This window comes from Drosophila teissieri, chromosome 2L, assembly GCF_016746235.2.
Source record: "Drosophila teissieri strain GT53w chromosome 2L, Prin_Dtei_1.1, whole genome shotgun sequence".
Lineage (NCBI taxonomy): Eukaryota > Metazoa > Arthropoda > Insecta > Diptera > Drosophilidae > Drosophila > Drosophila teissieri.
The window spans coordinates 21,066,702-21,088,126 of NC_053029.1; the positions used below are offsets into that span (position 1 = coordinate 21,066,702).

General features: G+C 44.8%; 8 protein-coding genes and 2 non-coding genes across 14 annotated transcripts; 6 read left to right on the top strand and 4 right to left on the bottom strand.

Moving 5' to 3' along the window:
- The first annotated feature begins 336 nt into the window (after positions 1–336).
- On the top strand, positions 337–1,333 carry LOC122621350. The gene is made up of 2 exons (XM_043799190.1): positions 337–1,184; positions 1,242–1,333. Exons 1-2 carry the CDS (start codon positions 406–408, stop codon positions 1,315–1,317), a joined length of 855 nt encoding a protein of 284 aa, XP_043655125.1. The 5' UTR covers positions 337–405; the 3' UTR covers positions 1,318–1,333.
- A 1,977-nt stretch (positions 1,334–3,310) lies between these two features.
- Trnat-agu lies at positions 3,311–3,384 on the top strand. Its single transcript has one exon. It is a non-coding gene; the product is annotated as a tRNA-Thr (tRNA).
- A 598-nt stretch (positions 3,385–3,982) lies between these two features.
- On the bottom strand, positions 3,983–6,268 carry LOC122621519 (dynein light chain Tctex-type protein 2B). 2 transcript variants are annotated; one of them, XM_043799398.1, is made up of 3 exons: positions 5,187–6,268; positions 4,475–4,804; positions 3,983–4,403 (listed from the first exon to the last, which is right to left on the bottom strand). In XM_043799398.1, the coding sequence occupies exons 1-3, from the start codon at positions 5,357–5,359 to the stop codon at positions 4,238–4,240; spliced, it is 669 nt and encodes a 222-aa protein (XP_043655333.1). In that variant the 5' UTR covers positions 5,360–6,268; the 3' UTR covers positions 3,983–4,237. The 2 variants fall into 2 exon arrangements, with proteins under 2 accessions (XP_043655333.1, XP_043655344.1); XM_043799409.1 differs by having other exon boundaries at positions 5,213–5,378.
- On the top strand, positions 4,017–4,090 carry Trnat-agu. Its single transcript has one exon. It is a non-coding gene; the product is annotated as a tRNA-Thr (tRNA).
- Positions 6,269–7,972: 1,704 nt separating the features above from the next.
- On the bottom strand, positions 7,973–9,717 carry LOC122621584 (protein late bloomer). Its single transcript, XM_043799500.1, has 5 exons — positions 9,563–9,717; positions 8,826–8,993; positions 8,614–8,766; positions 8,235–8,417; positions 7,973–8,178 (listed from the first exon to the last, which is right to left on the bottom strand). Exons 1-5 carry the CDS (start codon positions 9,620–9,622, stop codon positions 8,107–8,109), a joined length of 636 nt encoding a protein of 211 aa, XP_043655435.1. The 5' UTR covers positions 9,623–9,717; the 3' UTR covers positions 7,973–8,106.
- An 824-nt stretch (positions 9,718–10,541) lies between these two features.
- LOC122621532 (protein late bloomer) lies at positions 10,542–11,767 on the top strand. Its single transcript, XM_043799432.1, has 5 exons — positions 10,542–10,693; positions 10,761–10,934; positions 11,011–11,163; positions 11,362–11,559; positions 11,617–11,767. Exons 1-5 carry the CDS (start codon positions 10,634–10,636, stop codon positions 11,689–11,691), a joined length of 660 nt encoding a protein of 219 aa, XP_043655367.1. The 5' UTR covers positions 10,542–10,633; the 3' UTR covers positions 11,692–11,767.
- Positions 11,768–12,204: 437 nt separating this feature from the next.
- On the top strand, positions 12,205–16,393 carry LOC122621280 (polypeptide N-acetylgalactosaminyltransferase 3). Its single transcript, XM_043799102.1, has 6 exons — positions 12,205–12,694; positions 13,008–13,108; positions 13,511–13,691; positions 13,751–13,917; positions 14,410–15,668; positions 15,726–16,393. The coding sequence occupies exons 1-6, from the start codon at positions 12,561–12,563 to the stop codon at positions 15,885–15,887; spliced, it is 2,004 nt and encodes a 667-aa protein (XP_043655037.1). The 5' UTR covers positions 12,205–12,560; the 3' UTR covers positions 15,888–16,393.
- Positions 16,394–16,442: 49 nt separating this feature from the next.
- LOC122621397 (protein late bloomer) lies at positions 16,443–17,439 on the top strand. Its single transcript, XM_043799248.1, has 4 exons — positions 16,443–16,563; positions 16,620–16,793; positions 16,860–17,219; positions 17,287–17,439. The coding sequence occupies exons 1-4, from the start codon at positions 16,504–16,506 to the stop codon at positions 17,437–17,439; spliced, it is 747 nt and encodes a 248-aa protein (XP_043655183.1). The 5' UTR covers positions 16,443–16,503.
- A 35-nt stretch (positions 17,440–17,474) lies between these two features.
- Positions 17,475–19,517, bottom strand: LOC122621359 (protein late bloomer). 3 transcript variants are annotated; one of them, XM_043799208.1, is made up of 5 exons: positions 19,089–19,517; positions 18,269–18,442; positions 18,052–18,207; positions 17,797–17,994; positions 17,475–17,594 (listed from the first exon to the last, which is right to left on the bottom strand). In XM_043799208.1, exons 1-5 carry the CDS (start codon positions 19,146–19,148, stop codon positions 17,523–17,525), a joined length of 660 nt encoding a protein of 219 aa, XP_043655143.1. In that variant the 5' UTR covers positions 19,149–19,517; the 3' UTR covers positions 17,475–17,522. The 3 variants fall into 3 exon arrangements, with proteins under 3 accessions (XP_043655143.1, XP_043655136.1, XP_043655151.1); XM_043799201.1 differs by lacking the exon at positions 19,089–19,517 and adding an exon at positions 18,647–18,889; XM_043799216.1 differs by lacking the exons at positions 17,475–17,594; positions 17,797–17,994; positions 19,089–19,517 and adding an exon at positions 18,647–18,889 and having other exon boundaries at positions 18,011–18,207.
- A 471-nt stretch (positions 19,518–19,988) lies between these two features.
- Positions 19,989–21,372, bottom strand: LOC122621380 (protein late bloomer). 2 transcript variants are annotated; one of them, XM_043799236.1, is made up of 5 exons: positions 21,058–21,372; positions 20,817–20,990; positions 20,600–20,755; positions 20,308–20,502; positions 19,989–20,182 (listed from the first exon to the last, which is right to left on the bottom strand). In XM_043799236.1, the coding sequence occupies exons 1-5, from the start codon at positions 21,115–21,117 to the stop codon at positions 20,111–20,113; spliced, it is 657 nt and encodes a 218-aa protein (XP_043655171.1). In that variant the 5' UTR covers positions 21,118–21,372; the 3' UTR covers positions 19,989–20,110. The 2 variants fall into 2 exon arrangements, with proteins under 2 accessions (XP_043655171.1, XP_043655163.1); XM_043799228.1 differs by having other exon boundaries at positions 19,989–20,502.
- Between the last annotated feature and the right edge of the window lie 53 nt (positions 21,373–21,425).

Sequence of the window (21,425 nt, forward strand, 5' to 3'; positions counted from 1 at the left end):
ATGAACTTTTTGCAGTGATGAATGCCGGCAGTCATTAATAAATTAGGGGTTAAAATGCCATTACAACGGTGAGGGATGCGGAACAGCGTTTTGGCAGCCGCTGAAAAGTTGTTTATTTAATTGAAAGCGAAACGAGGGGCTAACAGATTCGCTTAACTCAATTAAATTGGGAGCAAGGGAACAGGAAGTGAAATCAGTTAAACTTTGATTTAACGATCCAAACACTTGTTGTCATGTCCATACCATATCAAGCGAAACTAAAATTAATTTAGGAGAACGTTGTTTCTATGCCATAGAAAGCCAATAAAAACCAAAATTGACTACATCAACATTTAGGCATTCAAATGTCAAAGCTGAAACATACTTTGCTCCTTTTTACTTTATTCTCATCTGGGCCTCACCCTGATGACTTTACTTCACTTATATTTCTCACAAAACACAAATCCTAGAAGCCCATCGTATTCAAATCCCTATTGGTATCAAATCACCATGTCAGCATGGAAAAAGGTCTATTGTCGAGCACCGGGTATCGTCAAATTGGATGAACAGGAGGAGAGCGACCTGCTGACCAGCGGCAGAGATCCCAGAGACCCAGAGGAGGAGACCGATCTGGATACCGCCTACGATGACCTGGAGGAGATGAAGCAGCGCCTGATCGCACTGCGTAACAAGATAATAATCACAAATCTAGATGTGTGCCAGGATCTGAAAGTTCGGGAGCTCTGGCCCCCAGAGGCCGGAGAACTGCAGGAATTGCGTCACCAGAAGTGCCAGCTATTTTGCCGACTTCAAGAGGTAACCCAACACCTGGAGGATTCGCAACACGAGCTCAAGGAACTTGAGGCTTGGTGCTGCCAGCTCCAATCCCGCATCCATCAGGCAAATCGGCAGATTAACAAGTTTGAGGATTTCAAACTTAAGGTCATCCACCAATTCGGGCTGTGCATTGAGCGTTGGGAGCACCAGAAGACCCACAAGATGGACTGCCGCACCTACCGCAAGGAAATGGAAGCCCACGTTCATCACGCGGACAACTCGCGAAAGAGCTTTGTGCCCCACACGTGCCACAAGTCCTTCCGACGCCGCATCCGCATCGAGCTCCTGCTGCTCCGTGTTTTCCTGCACAATCTCTTCGAGACGATGGTTAGCGACTTTAAGTTCTTTAGCCGCCACATGAGCATTAAGTGGGTAACCTCCACCTCTCGCATCAGTATAATGCTATAGTACTCTCTCTGTTTCAGCTTCTCTATTGGATCTGTCCATATCACATCCCCCAAAGTTTCAGAAACTCCACTCGACCAGGAGAGTCACAAATAAAAGCTCCAACAATTAATGCTTTAATTTACATTTTATTTCGCGTGCCCTCTGCTTATAATGGCCTGGGAAATGTCGCCCAATTAAGGTTATTGAGGTTCCGCGGACCTAATGGCCCTTTTGTGGCCAATAATAATTACAAAATTTCAACTCGAACGCGAACTGCCGCGGCCATCATTAAAGCCAGGCTATCACAGACTTTCCGGTTGCCTAATCCGACTTTCGACGTCAGCCAAATGTGCTGGCATTCCCACCAGGATAAGATGGCTAAATACGAAACGGCATCAGATAAAAACAAAAGCAGATTTGTCTTTCCCCACCACACACTGAAACAGAACGAAGCTGACTGCCTCGGGCTTAAGGCCAGCAGCCAAGGCTGAAATCCTTATCCTGTTCCAGCTCCAGCTCTTGCTCCATTTCCTATTCCAGCTCCATATCCTTTTCAGAGGTTTTCGAAATGCGTAAAAACTCAATTGCTGCGCATTTGACGAGGAGGTTGGCGGAGGGGTCTGGAATCCGGGATCGACATGGGTCCCGGGTTGAGTGAGATGCTAGATAACGCCGAAATTGAATGGTGGGGAGGGGCGAAAACGAATTTATTGGAGTCATGTGCTAATGCCAATGCCAAATTGCAAGGTTAGAAGCGCTTAGAGGCTTGCTTCTGTGTCCAACTTTACCACGAACGTAACATACTCTGATCTAACTATTTTATAAACCCCTAAAGGTGCTATCATCAAACCTGCATATGCCACTACATCTAGCTGCAAGTAATTTAATGTAATGTAAGTCCTACCCTCTAAAATAAGATTTCATTACATCAATAATAAGATTTTTATTGTAAACTTATTATGTTTTCAGGTCATTGTACCAAATATATACATATATTCAAATTTAATATATGCCAACAATCACCGATACACCTACAAGAGTAGTGTACGCAAACAGAGATGGAAACATGTAGATACACGAGTACAGACACTGGCACAGGACAACGACATCGGACTGCTGGCTGTTACAAGGCTAAAACACAGGAAACGCATTAGATACCTTTTCCCGATTCGGAGTGTTAGTGTCTGGGGAATCTCCTTTATCCCGAGCCCGGCCGATGGAGCTGGGCTGTCGCGATAAAAATCTGCGTAAAGTGATGCGGCAATTTGATGAGCAACTTAGTTGGACAATTAGTTGCGAGTTGCTGTGCGTGTCTGGCTAAACTGTTGCTGGGAGTTGGGACACAGATACCAGTGATTTATTGGAATAATGGCAGTCCGTATTGATCGGCATTTTTTTCCAAATTTCCACACAATTCCCATTCACATGACCCCTGGTACTTAGCCATCGCCTGCGCTTTGGGCTCGTGGTCTTGCTGCTCCACTGAACTCTTTGACATGCCCGAGCTGCGGAGAACAAAAAGAAATAGCGGTCGCCGACTTGCTAATAAGCCGATGCCAACCAAAATAGAAGGAAAGGAGCTAGGCAGAACAAGCGGGTTGCCCTGGGATGCTTTCCAGCAATTTCAAAGATACATTTCGAGTGCCCAAGTTTGCTCTGCTCTTCGCAGTGTGTGCGAGCTAACCGCAAAGTACAAATAATTTCCATTTGGCCAAGGCGGCGGCATTTGCATATTTCTCCAGCCCAGCCTCGAAAAGACAAACATGCCCGTCGGCCAGTATTTAAATAGCTGGCAGATACGTCTACTTATAAATACTTTTGTCGTCTTGGCAAACGATACGGCACAAGTTGTAGATAAATATGGCATAGATTACATAACTAGTTCTGCTCTGTGCCGCTAGAAACTCTTTCCGCTCGCCCGCAAATGCCACGGATACATATGTATATATGTATATCGGATATCCCCAGCACAAGCGCCTACAAGCATAAGTATCTGAGTATCTGTTCACATGGCGGACCGTTTATATATGAATTTGTCCGCAGACTCACATTTCGTTTGCCGACGAACGGAGCTTGAAGGCGCCATTCTCACCCACGAGCTTTCGAGGGCGCCGTGGCTTAGTTGGTTAAAGCGCCTGTCTAGTAAACAGGAGATCGTGAGTTCGAATCTCGCCGGGGCCTACAGAACCCTTAGAATGTCAATTTCTGGGGTGTGTTTATTTTTTTAACCCCTAGTGGCCCACAATAGATAACACTGTGTTCCAATGTAGCAAAAATTGTTTCAATAAGCATTAAAATAAAATTGTTCTTGCAGGGCAATTCCACCCTCAATCAATTACTGTGCGTATAGAAAGTATAAGCCATTATTTTATTTTTTTTTAGTTTTTATTATTTTGAAAGAATGCTAATTGTAATTGATGCCAGAAATTAAGTCTAGATAACCTATGTAAAAGAAGAATCTCTCAATTTAAATTTAAGCCCAATAAAATGGTTGCTGTCTATTCTATTATAAAACTTCAGTATAACAGTTAAGTACTTTCAGTATAAGAGTATAAACACCGCAAAAATACAACCTAAAAGCTCTTCCATTACCGTAAATTAGAACTTCAGAATCTGAAGCTTTTCCGAAAGACGTTTTTGTAGGCTGTAAAATCTCAAGAATGTCGACCACGTACAGCCCATATCTCATACCATCAATTATCTTAGGTTGGAAACAACTGAACAAACAATTCTAGATTAAATATTTAATATTTTCAAAAATTTTCGTTGACGTTATTTTTTATATTGAGAAGTTCAACGACCGTTCTTACAGCGGCGCCGTGGCTTAGTTGGTTAAAGCGCCTGTCTAGTAAACAGGAGATCGTGAGTTCGAATCTCGCCGGGGCCTGCAGGTGTGGACAGAATTCTGTCCAATTCTTTTTTTTAATCATTCCAAATACATAATCATGACCAAATATTTTAGGTCAACACCTTGCTTATCCTAAGCGTAATTAACAAGCAACAGGAGACAATGAAGCTCCCATTTGTTTTGCGACTAGTCCTTGTAGACCAGATATAGTACTACGATCATGAAGTATGTGGGCCGCTCGAAGACCAACTGGGTGAAGTTATCCCGCTTCTCGTCCATCAGGTGGCACATGCGCTGGTAGACGCCCTGGTTCTGCTTCTCCACAATGGACAGCAGACAGACGATGCGATGGCTGCGGATGCGATCCAAGGGTATCTTGGGGCTAAGTGATTAGGTGGCAGATGAGGTGGTGCCGCCACTTACCGCCTGTGGTTCAGCTTCTTGACCCGGTCGCGAATCTCGGCCGCCAGCCCTTCGGCCAGCTGCAGAGCCCGCCAAGAGTCGTAATTGCGGCTGAAGCGGTCCCACAGCAGCCGCTCCTCAATGCAATCTTCGATGATCTTCTGGGCACGTTCCATATTAAAGTTGGTGTGAAAGAACTTCCAGTCGTTTTTGGGCTTCTCCTTCCGTGGCTCCCCGCCCTCTCCACCGCTTCCTTCCCCTTCCGGATTTTGGGCCGCTCGCCTCCTGCTCAGCATCGACTCCGAGAGCAGGGCGTTCATCCGGTTGGTGGTGCGCACCGAGGCGGTTATGCTGCGGATGATAGTCGAGGTAATTGATTAGTCCCTTGTTACCAATCATATTTCGATCGAAATAATAGTCCCGAGTCATACGTACACTCAGGGGAAAAGGGTTGGGGAAATGATGTTGGCGCTACAAGAACCTACGATTTTTTTTTATTCTTAAGGTAAATTATGTATATGTCAAGATCTCATATTTAGTACACTATTTGGTTTGTCTTTCATAACGCAAAATGCTCTTCAATTTAAAGTAGGTTTTTTGGACTTCATCAATGGTTTTGAGAACTTAGATAACTTCGCGCAACTAGTTTTATTGGTTTTCTTGATTATTTTGATCTAAGCTGATTTATTATGTTCACTATACATCTGTCACACACATGATAATGTTGATGTACCCATAATTTTGCCGGCCGATTCGTACCGCGTTTTCATGGTGGTCCAGGAGGTCATAGTGTTCCTGCAACCAATGGGCTTCCTTTCTCAGAGCTCGGAGCGCTGCCAGCCGGCAGCGGGAAAACAAACACCGAGCGCTGCTATCTGCACACTGACAGGACCGACATGCCGACATGCCGACACGAGTCCTGCATCGACAAGGCCTCCTGTGAATACCCGGCAAAGGGGTAGGGAAGGGGAATCCACACGTCGTCAAAAGTTCATTGAAGCTTTGTTGGTTTAGGTCCGCTCTCCAGCCGGACTAGGGATGGCATAGTTTTGTATACTTTCCCTTTAACTATCAAGGGATATCCCGCAAACACCTCACGCTGCCATCGCCGACTTCGAGTTGAGCCTCGGCCTTCCGGCTTGCGTGCCGCTTATCATAAATCCACTGGCGGGGCGCTCCAATTGCAATCCGCCGGATGGCGACGGAGACGTGGGTGTCATCGCCACCAGCCACTCGGCAGGATTTACACAGGCTTGGGCCCAGTCAAAGGCAAAGTGTTGCCATATGGACGTGCGGGATGGGCGAATTACTGGGACCCAGGCGGCACGCGATTCCCTCTGAAGTTGATGACTTGTGATCGGCTGCCCTGCGACACCTGGGCGCGGTCGTCGCGGCCAGGTGAGTGTCTTCGTCTTGGGCGCGAACTTTGAAGCACCTTGATTACTTTTATCGCAAAAGTTTCGCTCGGCGGCAGCGTATGCAAACTTCGCGTTGGCGCCGCAAATTCAATCTATCGGCATGCATCTGCAGCCCCATTTACATGTATATGAAGTTATTAAATTGAAATAACTGTCAAGTCACGTACATGGAGCGCGGAGTTGACGACTCCTCATTGCGCCCAAATGGGCGATACAAGTGGCTGGAAAATGAAGAGTAACTGAGCATTCCACGGCGGAAAAATTGGGTTAGAACATGTGGCTTGCAGTGGGCGTTGTGGCCAAAACACCAGCTCCAACGGCTCAGGCCACGAAAATAGGATCAGTTGCTGCGGGTACTGAAAGGAAACAATTGACTTACTTACTAAAGTCTCTCCTAACGCCATAAACTTATAAGGCTTTGGCTGCTTTCTATGTCCGTATTTAAATTATTTGAATTCAAAATTGTTTAAAAATTCCTTTTAGAATAACCAAGTTTAATACAAAATTTTTTCAAAATTTGTCCTAAGTATTATTATAAAATGTCAGACGCACTCCATCACTAATACTCCATGTTATAGTTAATTCCTTAAACTGCCTAAAGATCGGAAATATACAAACGAATGAATATCATTTAATATCAATTATTAGGGAGCACGACGGCATAATATACATTTTTGAATTCCAACAAAAATTGTTAATCTATTGATTTAATAAAATAAAACAAACAAAACAGAAAAAAAGTGATAATAAATGCGTTTGATTATTTTTCTATGCGATAAAATAAATACTTTGAAAAATAATATTATAATATTATATATTATAATACCATGAGATGATGTTTTTAAAACAATTTCAGTAGCTTCACAATGCACGCAATATCGGTTTATTTGAGAACTGTGATACTTTTCAAATTAGTGACAATAATACATAATGCTTATCTGTCAGATTATTTATGTTATTAGCATCTTCTGAGTAGTATACTTAAGCTGATTGACTCCAGATTGAAAATGAAATGTAAGTCTTCAATTGGCTTATTTATCTGCTCGGCTCACACAAATCCATTTTGGATTAGGCCATAATTTCTCAAGCACGCACTCCTCTAACCGCCAAAACGAGGGGGCAGCACGAGTTCCCAACTAGTAACCAGGTTAATAATTTCCAATCACAAAACTTTTTCCGACTCATGGCAAATGGTTGAGGAATTCGAAACGGAACGAGCGAATTTGAGTCAGTTTCCGTGTGCGTGGGTGAAAATTAAAGAACAGCTAAGCAAATTAAGCAATTTGTACCGCCGTCTTCCCCGCAAACGGGCGGAAATCGGGGGCGTGGCCCCAAGAGCGGCTCGAACTCATTAGCACCTGAATGCACGCGACCCGCGAAATATGACTTTGCATAGAACTCACGCTTGCATGCGACTCATGGCAGCGGCGCCTGGAAGTATGCTTCACTTCACCCAGTCGATAGGGATAGAATTTTCGGCGAAACTGCACGAATGAAACTCACAAATGAAACTGGCTAAAGGCTCCGGCTCCTGGAGCTCGGAAGCATAAAAGCGCAAATGGCATGCAGGTGAAAGGAGAATACGAAAGGGTTGAGCTGAGTGCGCCAACAAGGTGTATGGTTTGATGGTGATTGGCTCACGACCCCGAATGTGGGCCAAGGGGTTTGGGCCGAAGGGAGGACTCCTGTCACTCGTTAGCTGGCTCGACTGCGATTTGCTTAGAGTTAGCATGTCTAAGGACAACTCAGCGGCAATTTTCGGGCCGGGAGCCACCGAATGTGTGCCAATGTATTCTAAATTGTGTTTATTTTGAGTAATCTGCAATCCGGCTCAGGAACATCTCGCCTCTACACACCCATAGCATGGCTTCGCCAGACAGTTTGGCAATTAAAATTGTAGGTTGCCAGCTGTCGACGCGTCGCATGCAAACCAAATAGCTTCTAAATACGTAGGAAGCGCGAACGAGATAGATTCTATAGTACACTGAGAGAAAAATCAAACTGTAACGGCCCCGATTTTGAGAGAAGAATCTAACTGCAAATATACGTTACTTTGTTGTATGGCCCCAAATCGAAAAGCTCCCATAAGAATGCGTAGGGATTTGTTTTCATTTTACTTAAAATGGTATATTTCAGGTATCAAAAGAGTTAACCGATACATTCGATTAACAAGTGTGTATGTACATATATACAGGAACTTCAATATCTCATAAATATTATAAGTCATGCTATTGTTCAATACGCAGAGCGCCGTAGTTCGTTCCTTAAAGACACTCCCATAATAGTGGAGAAAGTGAAGGCACCAATCTTTAAAAACAAAGTACTTCAAGCAAATGAGTTGAAAAGCTCAAAGAAAAACGCACCTCAATGACCATCAGCATCCAGCCAACTATCTTAGGACCCTTCAGAAGCTCCTCGTACTGGGTCTCCATTTTGGCCAGACAACCGTCTTTGTAGGGCGAATCATTTTGGTCATAACAGCTACTTGGAACAGTTATAGAGGCGTCTCCATAGTCCTTTAATTTGTATATGCCACAACATTGATACTGGAATTAAACGAAAATTATATTTACAAGTTCACCCCAAGATAAATTGACTTTATTACTTTATTATCTCATATTATCTGTTAAGTTAGGTACTATAATTCAAAATAAAATATGCAAATGTAAACAAGAATCACGCCTTTCTAAACTCATATCATCCTACACATCATCCTTTTATAATTAATGCAACTAAACTTACTTGTGTCTGGTACTCGGCCATTGCATCGTAGGTATTTGTCTGCTTGGCAAATGCTTGTTTCAGTTTGGTAATAGAGTCTTCTTCAAAATGCATGCGGAAGACAAAAAGCATGACTATTGAGACGATCAGCATTACCAGCATCGAGGTGGCGTACTTAATCACGGAAAAGGTAATTAGTAAAAAATAATATCGCTTATACAGTAAAAACTCACCGCCCAGGTAACACAAATGCTCTCCTTAATTGCCCCAAAACAACCATAAAACGAGAGCAAGAACACAATGGAGCCAACGGCGATGTACAATCCCAGAATGAGTTGGTCCTTTGGAGCTATTTGATCGATTGCTATTACATTAACCACAATAGTGGCGATACCCAGGACCTGCGAATGACATTTAAATCGTTTAAAATCATCAAGATACTTTAAGACAAGTACCCATCCTAAAGAAACTCTGACAAATATGCGTGGACTAACTACTCCAATATAATACCAATAATCATTCTAACCAAACACATTTGCCCAGATAACATGGACAACCCGTCGGCTGACTCACAATGTGGGTTTAATAAGTTAGATTGAACCATTATTAACACCTTCTTCTCGCCGAAAGAAGAAAAAATCCTAAAAATGCCAACAATGTTATCTAATTTTAATCCGCAAAGTGTTTTCGAGGAATCTCCGTGTTCTTTCAATTTAATGTCTCATATTAAACTTTTTGTTCTACCTTAAGTAAAATTTTCATCGCAACGTAAAGTTTGATTGTTATAATAAAACATCTTAAACTAGTGCGTTCATCCAAGCACTCTATCAAAGTTGCTGGGCTTCACCCTTTATCATTTCACAGAAAACGATATTAGGAAAAGTGATGGAAACAAAGCGGACAATAATTAAAATGCGAATAACTTTTCGCGTCAGCCTTAACAAACTTTTTTAGGATCTCCACCACTTACCGCACAAAGAAAATTGAAGAGGAATGCCAGATACCTTATCATCAACGGTGACCAACCCATGGCGTAAATAAAACTTCGGCTACGCGTGCTCTTTTTTCAGTAGTTACTAACTTTTATTTCGATGCTTACTTCTAGACGGCTTTTGCTGTACTAAATGGGTGGACAAATACGAGCGTCGATTGGGTTTTGTTTGGGTTTGCCAACAAGTGTGAGAATGCACTGGCACAAATGAATGCGAATCATTGAATTGTTAGTTTACTTATTTATTTCAACAATACAATTTGAATAACACTTATGGTAAAAGAGTATTATGGTATTTAAAGAGTATGGATTTATAGACTGCAACTATCAGTAAAACGAGCACCAGCATTTTGCATTAATACTTTATTACTGATTTTTTCAGGTGCAATACCTGACATTGCTCCCAACTGATTAACGCCCAGATTAAGTTAGCTTTCCTCTCTTGGGAACACCTCGCTGACCATGAAACCAACCAGACCAAGTGCCCCAAATCGGAAAATTAAATATGCTCTCACCCAGAAAGCTATCTTTATTGCACTTCAGACTATTGCTGTTTAGGGTGGACACTATTCACTGGCCGATAACACTACTAATAATTCATTCCTCGCTTTAGAAAGGAATAAGTTATCTAATACCTCAAGCACGTACATACATTTTATACCCATTAATCGTACTGTTATATTTTTCTTACGCCGCATGCTAGTTACATATGTCCCCCTGAATCACCCTCTGCCCTTTTTTTTCCTCAGTGCTTTGGTGGGTGAGCCAATATCGAGCGAATTTCCATGCTCAAGTGCTCATCAAATACAACAATTAGGCAGAGGCGCTAGTCTCTCCGCTCGTCAGTGGATCCCAGTGGAACCCAGCTCTTTGCGGAGAACCTTATCAGGCCGATGGCCGGGTGCTTTTGATAACTCTAAGCCTCATTGGACTGCGCCGTTTGGCGTTTGCTGTTTGGTTTTTGGTTTTCGGCATTGGGCGCTGCCTTTCAGTTGATTTTCGATAACGAGTGTGGCCCAAACCGACACCTAGACCTGAACATCCAGCAAAATGAGCTGCGGTACGAAGGCATTGAAGGTGTCCTCCTTCGTTTTGGACTTTCTGTGCTGCGTGAGTTGTTATCTCCAAATCGCCAGATGATAGTACCATAGTACTATAGAAACTCTCTCAACCGCAGGTTCTGGCGGCACTAACCATCGCGGCTTGCTCCTACGCCCTAATCGCTTTTAGCCATAGCGTGGCCATCAAGGTGCCCTGCATCCTAGGCATCGTCCTGGCCGCCCTGCTCTTCTTCAGCACGATCTTCGGCTGCATCGCCGCTCTGAGGGAGAGCATTCGCATGACCTGGATAGTGAGTAGCGCTCTATCTATAGATAGTAACCAGATGACTTCCAGTATTAACGCAACCGTCTCCCTTCGCCCAAAAGTATGCTGCAATTCTGCTGGCCCTGATTTTCGGACAGATCACCGTGATCTTCGTCCAACCCATCAACTTTGAGCTGCTGGCCAACGAGACCATATACGACGCCTGGCAGGGACAACTTTACCATTCGGGTAGCATGTCCTACTATGAGATCAAGGTGAGCTATGTAGTGATCCTAAACATAAGAAACATGAAACAAAATGCGATCCTATTTATCTGACAGGGACCTAAATCTCTTGGAATACAAGAAAGAACATTATTTTCACTTTTTCGGAAAGGAAATTATGAAAATATTAATAGATAGCCTAAGCTTGTTATCTTTGTTTAACCAAGTGCCAACCGACTTTTCGTTTAGTATCACTGCTGTGGCCAAACGGGGCCCGCAAACTATCCGGATAGTGGCCTGCTGATTCCGCAAAGTTGCTACTTCAACCAGAACGCCACGGTGAGTACGGATCTCTATACGGTTGGATGTGACCATCAGTTGGCAGCGGCCTTCGTCAAGGGAACTCGCTGGGAGAAAATCACGGATTGGTCCGTTGTGGGTGTAGAGGTAACTGAATCTAAATCACTTGCGATCACTTTAACTGATATCCCAAATGCTCCTCAGATACTCACCGTCATTATCGCCGGACTCCTGGCTATAACCTTACAGAATGCGGAGCGGCGTCGTCTGTACCGATAGGAGCTGGTCTTAAGTTTCTGCCATCAGTATTAAGAACTGTACGAATGTGAAAGTGTTCCTAAATATATTAAGAAGTAATTTCAAAATCATAATTGCTTTCAATTTGAACATTTTAAATATTTCTTTGTTTAATAAATGAATAAACAGTGTTAATGCATAGAATATTAAAAGCCGCATTTAGTTTAGATTTTTTATTCAACTGATTTAAATCGATATCAACGCGCGCCGATACTTTTTTTTCACCATACCTATCGAACCAAAGAAAACAGCTGACTGCTCATAAACGCTTCTAGGATGCCGAAAAATTTTTAAAAGCTAAATACACGACTTTTTTTTTTATTCATTTCTTTAAGACATACAAAAAAATTGTCTACCAAATTATAAATTAGTAAAACATGTTTTATTTTCTATTACTCCGGAATCAGCCCATTTAAACAAACAATCTCTTGATCTATCTGAAAAATAGCTAGACTTACAGCGCGGCTGCTTTCGAGAAACTAGTTCCGTGAACTATTGTCAATAGTGCTGAAATGTTGGAGAAAGCAGTAGAACTATCCGTTTTGGCCGTATTTGCACAATTACTGAGTAACTAGTGACACCCGAACAAGCGCCATGTATTCATAAGCACCTTCCGCGCACCTGCCAATTTGAATTTAAAGCGGCCACGGAGCTAAAGCGCCTCATTTCTTCGACGAGCGTTCCGCGGAGTCGTCGGGTTGGATCGGATTGGATTGGTGACTAAAACAGTCGGACAACAGCAGCGGCTTGATTAGTTGGCAGTAAACAGAGCTAGCGATCGCACCGGTCATTCACACCGCACCGTTTTGGCCACAAACATTTCCAGTATTGGTAACCAATAAGCCACATTAATGGGTCTCCGGTTCCAGCAACTGAAGAAGCTCTGGCTGCTCTACCTCTTCCTGCTCTTCTTCGCGTTCTTCATGTTCGCCATCAGCATCAACCTGTACGTGGCCAGCATCCAAGGCGGAGATGCGGAGATGCGGTGAGTAGTTGGCCCGGTAATTAGCAATGGGCCCATTAGGACGCGCCGCTCCGATTGCACAACTTCCCCTGGGGCCCAAATGGGTTGCAAAATGCAAGTGTTCCAGTCGAGTGGCTCGCCTCCGCGTTTTTTAGCTTCGATTGCCGAGGCACTTTGCATTTGATTTGGGTCTTGGGTCTTGGGTTTCTGTTTGTTTTGCCATCGCTTCGCGTGATTCGATGGGCCATTGTAAATGCTAAGTCTTAAAACCACTCCATTGTCACATCTTGGCTCATTTGGCTATTGTGGATCACTATGCCGATTTCCCGCACAGTCATCCGAAACCCCCGCCTAAGCGCCGCTCCCTCTGGCCGCACAAAAACATCGTGGCCCACTACATAGGCAAGGGAGACATCTTTGGCAACATGACAGCAGGTGAGTGCAATGGTTCCTCCTGATCACCATCAGTTAAGGTGGTTCTTTGGAATGATAAAACAGTCATTTGTCTGGTACCTTTCCCAGTTACCCTTAGTTATCAATAATTGAAATTGTCATTAATTGGTTTCATTTAACTAGCACCACCTAAACCAATTAGACGTTTCTAAAAATATTTATGACTTCTTTTATTACCTTGTAAATTAGCTCCCCTTTATTTTGACTTTCGACGCATTAGTTTGTAAGGGAGTTCTACCCATCCATATGGAAGAACTGACGAATTTTGTTTTGAAACTACAACCTCAGTTGCACCATTGAAAGTCATTATCGGTGGAAAATAACGAAAGAAAGTTTCCACCAAATGACACAACGTCCAATGCATTAATCCCCACTCGCTTGCAGACGATTACAACATCAACCTGTTCCAGCCCATCAATGGAGAAGGTGCCGATGGGCGACCAGTTGTGGTGCCCCCTCGAGATCGCTTTCGCATGCAGCGCTTTTTCCGCCTAAACAGCTTTAACCTGCTGGCCAGTGACCGCATCCCACTGAACCGCACCCTCAAGGACTACCGCACACCTGAGCAAGTAGAAACCATAGTTTACTGAGAACTTTTCCTCATGCATTTCTTCTCTCGCACAGATGTCGTGACAAGAAGTACGCCAGCGGTCTTCCCAGCACGTCCGTGATAATAGTTTTCCACAACGAGGCCTGGTCCGTGCTCCTGCGAACTATCACCAGCGTCATTAACCGATCGCCTCGCCACCTGCTCAAGGAAATTATTCTGGTTGATGATGCCAGCGATCGCTGTAAGTCTGCATTGTTTAAACAATTTAAGCTCCAAGTATGCCCTCCGTGGCAATTGTAGTGCCGCACACCGACCTTAGGCGAAGCTAACTAATTTTTTTGTACTTAAAGGACATTTTATTCTATTGCTAGCGCGCTTATCTCGGCTGGGGTAGACTATTTTCAGTAAACTCCGCCAATGAAAACTCCGATGTTTTAAAAAAGAATAATAATTCGTAAAACATAATTTTGGGGTGATTCACAGTATTTGTTTCGTATCTTGAAAACGGCCTGTAGTATAAGTAATGTAGCTGACTCATTAACGGTCAATTTAATCCCTACCATGCTAAAATGTTTTTAATTTATAAGAATGTAGTAAAATGCGCAGGAAGCAATGAGCCAAATTTATATGTAGTATATTATTACCATAAACAAAAACCGTATAAAAATGACAAACCTTATTTTATGTATGCGTATCTGTATATTAACCATGGTAATCAAATGTTTTTCCAAAGCATATTTAAAACGTCAACTGGAGAGCTATGTGAAAGTGCTGGCGGTGCCCACGAGGATCTTTCGCATGAAGAAGCGCAGTGGCCTGGTCCCCGCCCGTCTTCTAGGAGCTGAAAATGCTCGCGGCGATGTGCTGACCTTCCTCGACGCCCACTGCGAGTGCTCGCGGGGATGGCTGGAACCACTTCTTTCCCGCATCAAGGAATCACGCAAGGTTGTAATCTGTCCGGTAATCGACATAATATCCGATGACAACTTTAGCTACACGAAAACCTTTGAGAATCACTGGGGCGCTTTCAATTGGCAGCTGAGCTTCCGTTGGTTCTCCTCTGACCGTAAACGCCATACAGCGGACAACAGCTCCAAGGATAGCACTGCCTCCATTGCCACGCCCGGAATGGCCGGCGGACTGTTTGCCATCGATCGCAAGTACTTTTACGAAATGGGATCCTACGACAGCAACATGCGTGTTTGGGGCGGCGAGAACGTGGAAATGTCCTTTCGCATTTGGCAGTGTGGCGGTCGTGTAGAGATCAGTCCCTGCTCCCACGTGGGTCACGTGTTCCGCAGCAGCACACCCTATACCTTTCCCGGCGGCATGAGCGAGGTTCTCACGGATAACTTGGCCAGAGCCGCCACTGTGTGGATGGACGATTGGCAATACTTTATAATGCTGTACACCTCTGGACTGACTTTGGGAGCCAAGGAAAAGGTGAATGTTACGGAGCGAGTGGCGCTCAGGGAGAGGCTCCAGTGCAAACCGTTCTCCTGGTATCTAGAGAACATATGGCCAGAGCACTTCTTTCCTGCTCCCGACCGCTTCTTCGGCAAGATCATCTGGCTGGACGGGGAGACCGAGTGCACCCAGGCCTACAGCAAGCACATGAAGAACCTACCAGGTCGCGCTTTGTCACGAGAGTGGAAGCGAGCGTTCGAGGAAATCGATAGCAAGGCGGAGGAGTTGATGGCGTTGATCGATCTGGAACGGGACAAGTGCCTTCGCCCTCTTAAAGAGGACGTGCCGCGCTCATCTCTGTCTGCGGTCACCGTAGGCGATTGCACATCTCACGCCCAATCGATGGACATGTTTGTAATAACTCCCAAGGGCCAGATCATGACCAACGACAACGTCTGCCTGACGTACCGACAGCAAAAGCTAGGTGTGATCAAGATGCTGAAGAACCGCAACGCCACCACTTCGAATGTAATGCTGGCGCAGTGCGCTCCCGACTCCAGCCAGTTGTGGACCTACGATATGGATGTAAGTGTATCACAACTAAGTTAGTTGCTTTAGTGCTAAAAATGTATTCCTCCGCAGACCCAGCAAATATCTCATAGGGACACAAAGCTTTGCCTAACTCTCAAGGCTGCGACTAACACTCGTGTCCAGAAGGTCGAAAAGGTTGTGCTCAGCATGGAGTGCGACTTCAAAGACATCACACAGAAGTGGGGCTTTATACCACTGCCATGGCGCATGTAGAGAGTAGGATGCCATGCCGGTGCCAGGACATTTAACCCAAAAACCCTGCCAGCAACTTTTTAACGCAATGTGATATTTATTGAAATTGTTTTAACGAAATTCACTCGTTAATTTGTTTATGTAAACAGTAACCAACCCACAAGCACACGAACTTCAGACACCTGCAGACCTGCTGTCTAGCAAGCCTGGTTTCACTGTCGCAATTGTACTTTTAACTGCGCGAAAACATGAGCAGTAGCAAAATATGTGTGCCAGTAGAATCAGGCTTTACCAAACAATCGTACACCGATACAGACCCACATGAATTGTTTTAAAACACTAACCGAATGCGTGGAAGAGCTTTTCTCCCGCCACGCATTGCGACTCTATAGATCTAGATAGCATAGTTGAATGCTATATCTACGTCATATTTATTAAGAAGTGTTAGGAAATTTTTAGCTGTACTTACTAACTTCGACCTTAATTTTTATATCACTTGAATAAAGCAACCGAATGTAGAAAGCGTCGCTGCAATCTGTTTCTCTTTCTGTGACTCCTTATCGCTGGCCCCTGGGAAAGGTCGCGATGCAATGGCTTTAAATTTGGCGCATCTGCCGCAGATTACACCACTCTCACGATGAACGGCTGCTATAACACAATAAAATACACGGGCCTGTTCTCCAATCTACTCTATATGGTAAGTCTGATTCTTGCAACTCCTGTTTGAATTGTTAATAATCTTTGCTGTTGAAGCTACTGGGCATAGGAGTGATGGCTGGAGCAGGACTAGGACTGCAGATGGCTGAGCCTAACACGCCGGAGCACACGTATTTTGTTAAGAGTTTGGTATTAGGTGGCACCATTTGTATGATCGTGATGTTCGGATGCTACGGCATGGTCGCCAACTTGCTTTGTGTCAATCTGATTGTAAGCGAACGGAAACACCGTATCCTAACATAATAGGAATATTAACTATCTGAACTCTTCCCAAAGTTCACCATGTTCATACTGATTGCTCTGGCAGCGGAGTACCTTCAGCTGCACCACTATCACAGTCCGTCCCTTAGGAGCTCTGGTGGCGCCTGGCAGCAGCTGGAACTGGCTTGGCATAATCTGGACAGAGAACCCGAGCGTATGCATCAGTACGAGGTCTCCCAGCACTGCTGCGGCTACAACGGTGCCGACGATTACAAGCGCCTGCATCTGCTGGTGCCAGCGAGTTGTTATCAGGCCACTGTTAATGAAACCGCCCAGCAGATCTATCCAAGCAGCTGTCTAGAGACGCTGAACCGTAGTCAGCGGTACATCCAGCACCGCGATAAGCTCTACATGTGGGCCATCGTTGGCCTTGAGGTGGGCAATTGACTTGCAGCTGAAGTACAGTTTCTCGAATAATCATCGATCTCTTTATTTGCCGCAGATCTTCATACTGCTGCAAACTGTAGCCTTGAGTGTGCTGCTCTTCAGGCTGCGACAGCGCATCGCACGAAGACAGGTGCCGCCAGGTGTGCGGCGGGAACCGCGCTCCAACCATGTGTCCGCCTCTCGAGCGCATTTACTCCATGACGCCTGACTTAAGATCTTATGAAAACTTTGGTTTATTGGTTATCCACGTTATTGGTCATCCAAATGCTTATCTATAAATGTCATTCGTAATTAGTAGGCGTAACGACGAGTCTTGTTGGTCAGTTGGCAGCACAAGGTGATTCCCAAGATGATGCCTACGACCTGTAATAAAAGAAACAAAGTGTTGCATTAAACATTTACAACATGTCAGTTCTCAATCACTTTGTTTGCCAATTGGTACTAGAGACTTGCAAATTCAAGGTTAATCGCGTAAAATACATTATTTTTATGTATACATTAACACCGCAAACTTTCATAGCCACATTTTAGTATTAAGACTTGCAAGTCTGACGGCTGTGCCCACCTCGTAGCCAATAAGTCCGCAGTGGACCCACTTCTCGTAACGATAGATCTGCAGGTAGGCTCGCTTCACGGCGGCCATGCAGCCCTCCGCATACGGATACAAAGCGTGAATGCCGTCCTTGGTGTGGAAACAACTGCGCGGCACCTTCATGTTAAGGCTCGTGTAGTCGGAGAATCCCTTGTCGCCACAGCACTCGTACTGGAAGATGGAGGGTATTTAAGGGTCGTAGGGAGATCGCACTGGGGAAGGACGCACCTCCTGCTGCAAGTCTTGCATGGCGCCGTGGTGGACCAGCTCCTTCATCCAGAGATCCATCACGTACACCTCAGTGGCGTCCAGCTGCTTGGTCTCATTGTAGTGGGACACTTTCCAGATGTGCGAGGCTATTAGAACCAGAAGCACAAGCAAGTTCTGAAAACCGAGGCATTTGAAGTTACCATTAGTCAACAAATCATCTGTTATGGTTACTTACCACCACCATCACCTTGATGGAACCGAATATGGCTCCCAGGCAACCGACTAATCCGGCCAAGATCAGAGCACCTGCCATTCCCAGTTGGACGAACTTTTCCAGATGCTCCGCAGAGCCCTCGTTGAACTTATCCAGCTCATAGACGCCGGCCAGGGCCGCCAGGACGCCAACGATCTGGATAGGTATTAAAATTATGAAATATGCCCGTGCACATTAAGCGTTTGTTAATGGCACATGAAATGGGCAAACAAAATCTTTAGAGACAAACTTTCGATTCGTGAGATACGTCATCGGGTAGCGAAAACAACCAAAATAAAAACAAAACGGGCACAAAAATAAATTAAATTACTTTTAGCTTTATTTTTAAATGGCACATACACAGTTTCCTTTCTTGTTGCTGTCGCTTCGATTGGGCCGAAAATGTGCCTGCCCAACAAAAGTAGGCATAACGAGAGCCAAGTGACATCTTGTCTGGTGGAAATGGAAAATTTGAATGGGATTTGTTTGCTGCCAAATTGGCCAGCTAGTCGGGCAGCAAGAAATTACAATCGGCAATGAAAAATGGACCAGGAATTTAAGACACTTTATGATCGTGCTTTGACAGACTGCCAGCGAGTTCATTTTTAATCGAAATTTCCATCAGCAAGTGTTTCATTACTCATACGCAGTGTGTGACTCAAGAAAATGTTGCATTGAAATTATCAAGGTACAGTGACAATAAATACTTGGCCTTTGGTTTGTGTTTCCCAGTGGCGACGATGGAAAGTTTATGCTATCTAATGTGTATCACAGGCGTATTTCCCGGAGTTATCCCCCTTACCAACGTCAGCGTACTGAAGACAACCGAGGTCCATTGCAGGCACACGCGAACCGTGGGCATTTTTTATTTGCGAGTGCAGTTTTGTCCTATATTCGATCAATCTTATTCAGCTCTTTCGAGCAGCGACTCCAGGCAGCGAACGCGTTTCCCGGGAAAATTCGACTTCCACTCTCGACCGTCTGTGCGTGGCGGTGACCGAACCGTTAGTGCCGTCGGACGTCGGCCGGGCCAAAATAAAGCGAAACCCGAAAAAGTGCTAAGAAGCTGCGAACTGTTTACAAATCCGCCGAGTGGCCGTCCGTGCCGTCTCGGTCTCCGTTTTGGCATTTCGTGTGCCGGTCGTTACTCAGGAAACCGGCGTCCACCAGACTTCATTGGCACCCCACCTCTTCCGCTCCACACTGAAAGAAACACATAATTTCGCCTAATTACGCACATATTTATATTCTCTTTTTTTTCGAAGAATATATGGTGGGTATTTTAGCTGTTATATTATAGAGCTTAAAAACGCTGTTTAATTTGGTTTATCTAGAAACATTATTTTTCACTTCTATGGTGATGCCTGTTACTGGCATATAGGCGCTCTAGCACATCTTCCTCGTGCTCCCATTAGCTGAGGAACGGGTATCTGATAGTCGAGGAGCTCAACAATAGCATTCTCTTTTGTTTTAAATAAAATGTTCCTTGCTTTTTAAGTCTTTAACTAGAAAATGGGGTCTTTTATATTGACTTACTTTTATTAAAGAGGTATACCTATAAAATGCAGAAGGTATTCTTTGAGTGCACCCAATGTTTTCGTATATTTTTATACGCATCTTTATAGGCAACATACATCTACTTAGCAGGCCCGACGAAATTCCTCATATAGTGGGCACAAACAACACTTATCGAATATTATGATTTTGGTTTATTTTTTATTCTACGCTTCTGTTGCCTCCAGATCATCTTAAACTGCTATAAAAATTCATTGATATCGGATTATGCGTTGCCAACAACCGATTTCGGCGATTCCTAGAGACCTCTTAGAATCTTTCGCGCCGCAATTTATTGCGCACCGTGATGCCCAAGTGCGTTGCGGCTCCCAGGGCGCCCAACTGTGCGGAGAAAAGGGAATAGATTTGATTAGAGCCCACCGTCTAATAGGTCGTCTATTTATGCGCACCGCCCTTGGCCAACCAAGCCCACTGAAAAATGTGGCCAGGGCCGGCATGGAACCTACCTCCACCAGAAGCAGCAGCCACTTGATGATGAGTCCGATGGCCACGTTGTCGGTGGCATGGGCCTGCACAGCCTGCTGGCAGCCCTCAGGGAAGAGGGTGTTCTCACGCCGCTCCTGCGCCCTGTAGCAGCTCAAGGGTATTCCGCGGCCCATCAGGATGTAGTCGTGGGCGCCCAACTGGCCGCAGCAGGAGTACTGGAAAAGAATGAAATCGGTTTTGATGTGCCGCACATGGGGATATACCCCGCTAGCCCCATAATAAAGTGGTGCTGGAGTTTATTTTAGGAAATACCTTTTGCTCGACGAGCGATATGCGTTCCACATTGGCCCTTTGATCAGCCCAGATGACCAGGAAGTCCTTCCTGGATCGCTCCACGTAGTCCGTAGAGTGAGCTGCTGCGATTATGTAGATCTGCAGGCACAGCAGGATTAGCAGGCAGATCACATACTACAAGAGAGTTAAATGTTATTTGAATTTCGATTATATATCAATTAAAGGCTTCACTAACGCTCCAAACCAGTCCCAGGGAAACCCGAGCCGTGGCAAAGCAGCCCAGAAACGAGGTCAGGACCACGAAGGTGCCCACGAAGATCTGAACAACGATGGCGATGTGCTCGAAGGTGCCCGGCGTAGAGCTGTTCAGCTCATACACGGACAGAGCAATCAAAGTCACTCCAATCAGCTGGCAATAAAGTAACATTAGGTCCATTGGCTAGTGCCTAGTTGGCCCCAATGTCACCCATACGCACCGATAGCAGCACATTGAGAACGATAAGAACGGCTTTCAGGAACGACGTGCGGCAGGCCATGTTGCCAATCAATAATCCCTATAATTAACCACTGCGTTATCCTTGTTCCCGCACCTGTTTTTCTCTGCGCAGTTGACCCGATGCGACGACCAACGGAGAAGCGAACACCCAATGATACGCCCTATTGCCATAGAGGTTGACGTGCGACTGAGCGCAACGCTTTCCATTTGAAATGTGGCGCCCCGAAAGCGCCAGTTAGTGGGTTCCGCCACTCGACAGAAATCAACTATTCCGCAGCGGTTCGCTTTGCTACACTTAGGGAAATGAATCAAAGGTCCTGGTATTAACACCAATTAAAATATGTCCAT

Excerpts from the sequence above, each read along its gene's own strand:
- LOC122621280 (XM_043799102.1), top strand. The coding sequence starts at position 12,561 with ATGGGTCTCCGGTTCCAGCAACTGAAGAAGCTCTGGCTGCTCTACCTC. Across the intron at positions 13,692-13,750 it reads AAGGACTACCGCACACCTGA|ATGTCGTGACAAGAAGTACG; the intron begins GCAAGTAGAAAC and ends TCTCTCGCACAG. Across the intron at positions 15,669-15,725 it reads TGTGGACCTACGATATGGAT|ACCCAGCAAATATCTCATAG; the intron begins GTAAGTGTATCA and ends ATTCCTCCGCAG.
- LOC122621380 (XM_043799228.1), bottom strand. The coding sequence starts at position 21,117 with ATGGCCTGCCGCACGTCGTTCCTGAAAGCCGTTCTTATCGTTCTCAAT. Across the intron at positions 20,991-21,057 it reads TTCTCAATGTGCTGCTATCG|CTGATTGGAGTGACTTTGAT; the intron begins GTGCGTATGGGT and ends CTTTATTGCCAG. Across the intron at positions 20,503-20,599 it reads TATCGCTCGTCGAGCAAAAG|TACTCCTGCTGCGGCCAGTT; the intron begins GTATTTCCTAAA and ends ATTCTTTTCCAG.
- LOC122621584 (XM_043799500.1), bottom strand. The coding sequence starts at position 9,622 with ATGGGTTGGTCACCGTTGATGATAAGGTATCTGGCATTCCTCTTCAAT. Across the intron at positions 8,994-9,562 it reads TCTTCAATTTTCTTTGTGCG|GTCCTGGGTATCGCCACTAT; the intron begins GTAAGTGGTGGA and ends TGTCATTCGCAG. Across the intron at positions 8,767-8,825 it reads GCATTTGTGTTACCTGGGCG|TACGCCACCTCGATGCTGGT; the intron begins GTGAGTTTTTAC and ends TCCGTGATTAAG.
- LOC122621532 (XM_043799432.1), top strand. The coding sequence starts at position 10,634 with ATGAGCTGCGGTACGAAGGCATTGAAGGTGTCCTCCTTCGTTTTGGAC. Across the intron at positions 10,694-10,760 it reads TTTTGGACTTTCTGTGCTGC|GTTCTGGCGGCACTAACCAT; the intron begins GTGAGTTGTTAT and ends TCTCAACCGCAG. Across the intron at positions 11,164-11,361 it reads TGTCCTACTATGAGATCAAG|TATCACTGCTGTGGCCAAAC; the intron begins GTGAGCTATGTA and ends CTTTTCGTTTAG.
- LOC122621359 (XM_043799201.1), bottom strand. The coding sequence starts at position 18,889 with ATGAACTCGCTGGCAGTCTGTCAAAGCACGATCATAAAGTGTCTTAAA. Across the intron at positions 18,208-18,268 it reads CCATCAAGGTGATGGTGGTG|AACTTGCTTGTGCTTCTGGT; the intron begins GTAAGTAACCAT and ends CTCGGTTTTCAG. Across the intron at positions 17,995-18,051 it reads TGCAAGACTTGCAGCAGGAG|TACGAGTGCTGTGGCGACAA; the intron begins GTGCGTCCTTCC and ends TCCATCTTCCAG.
- LOC122621350 (XM_043799190.1), top strand. The coding sequence starts at position 406 with ATGACTTTACTTCACTTATATTTCTCACAAAACACAAATCCTAGAAGC. Across the intron at positions 1,185-1,241 it reads AGCCGCCACATGAGCATTAA|CTTCTCTATTGGATCTGTCC; the intron begins GTGGGTAACCTC and ends TCTCTGTTTCAG.
- LOC122621519 (XM_043799398.1), bottom strand. The coding sequence starts at position 5,359 with ATGTCGGCATGTCGGTCCTGTCAGTGTGCAGATAGCAGCGCTCGGTGT. Across the intron at positions 4,805-5,186 it reads ATCGGCCGGCAAAATTATGG|CATAACCGCCTCGGTGCGCA; the intron begins GTACATCAACAT and ends TATCATCCGCAG. Across the intron at positions 4,404-4,474 it reads AAGAAGCTGAACCACAGGCG|CCATCGCATCGTCTGTCTGC; the intron begins GTAAGTGGCGGC and ends TCGCATCCGCAG.
- LOC122621397 (XM_043799248.1), top strand. The coding sequence starts at position 16,504 with ATGAACGGCTGCTATAACACAATAAAATACACGGGCCTGTTCTCCAAT. Across the intron at positions 16,794-16,859 it reads TGCTTTGTGTCAATCTGATT|TTCACCATGTTCATACTGAT; the intron begins GTAAGCGAACGG and ends CTCTTCCCAAAG. Across the intron at positions 17,220-17,286 it reads GGGCCATCGTTGGCCTTGAG|ATCTTCATACTGCTGCAAAC; the intron begins GTGGGCAATTGA and ends TATTTGCCGCAG.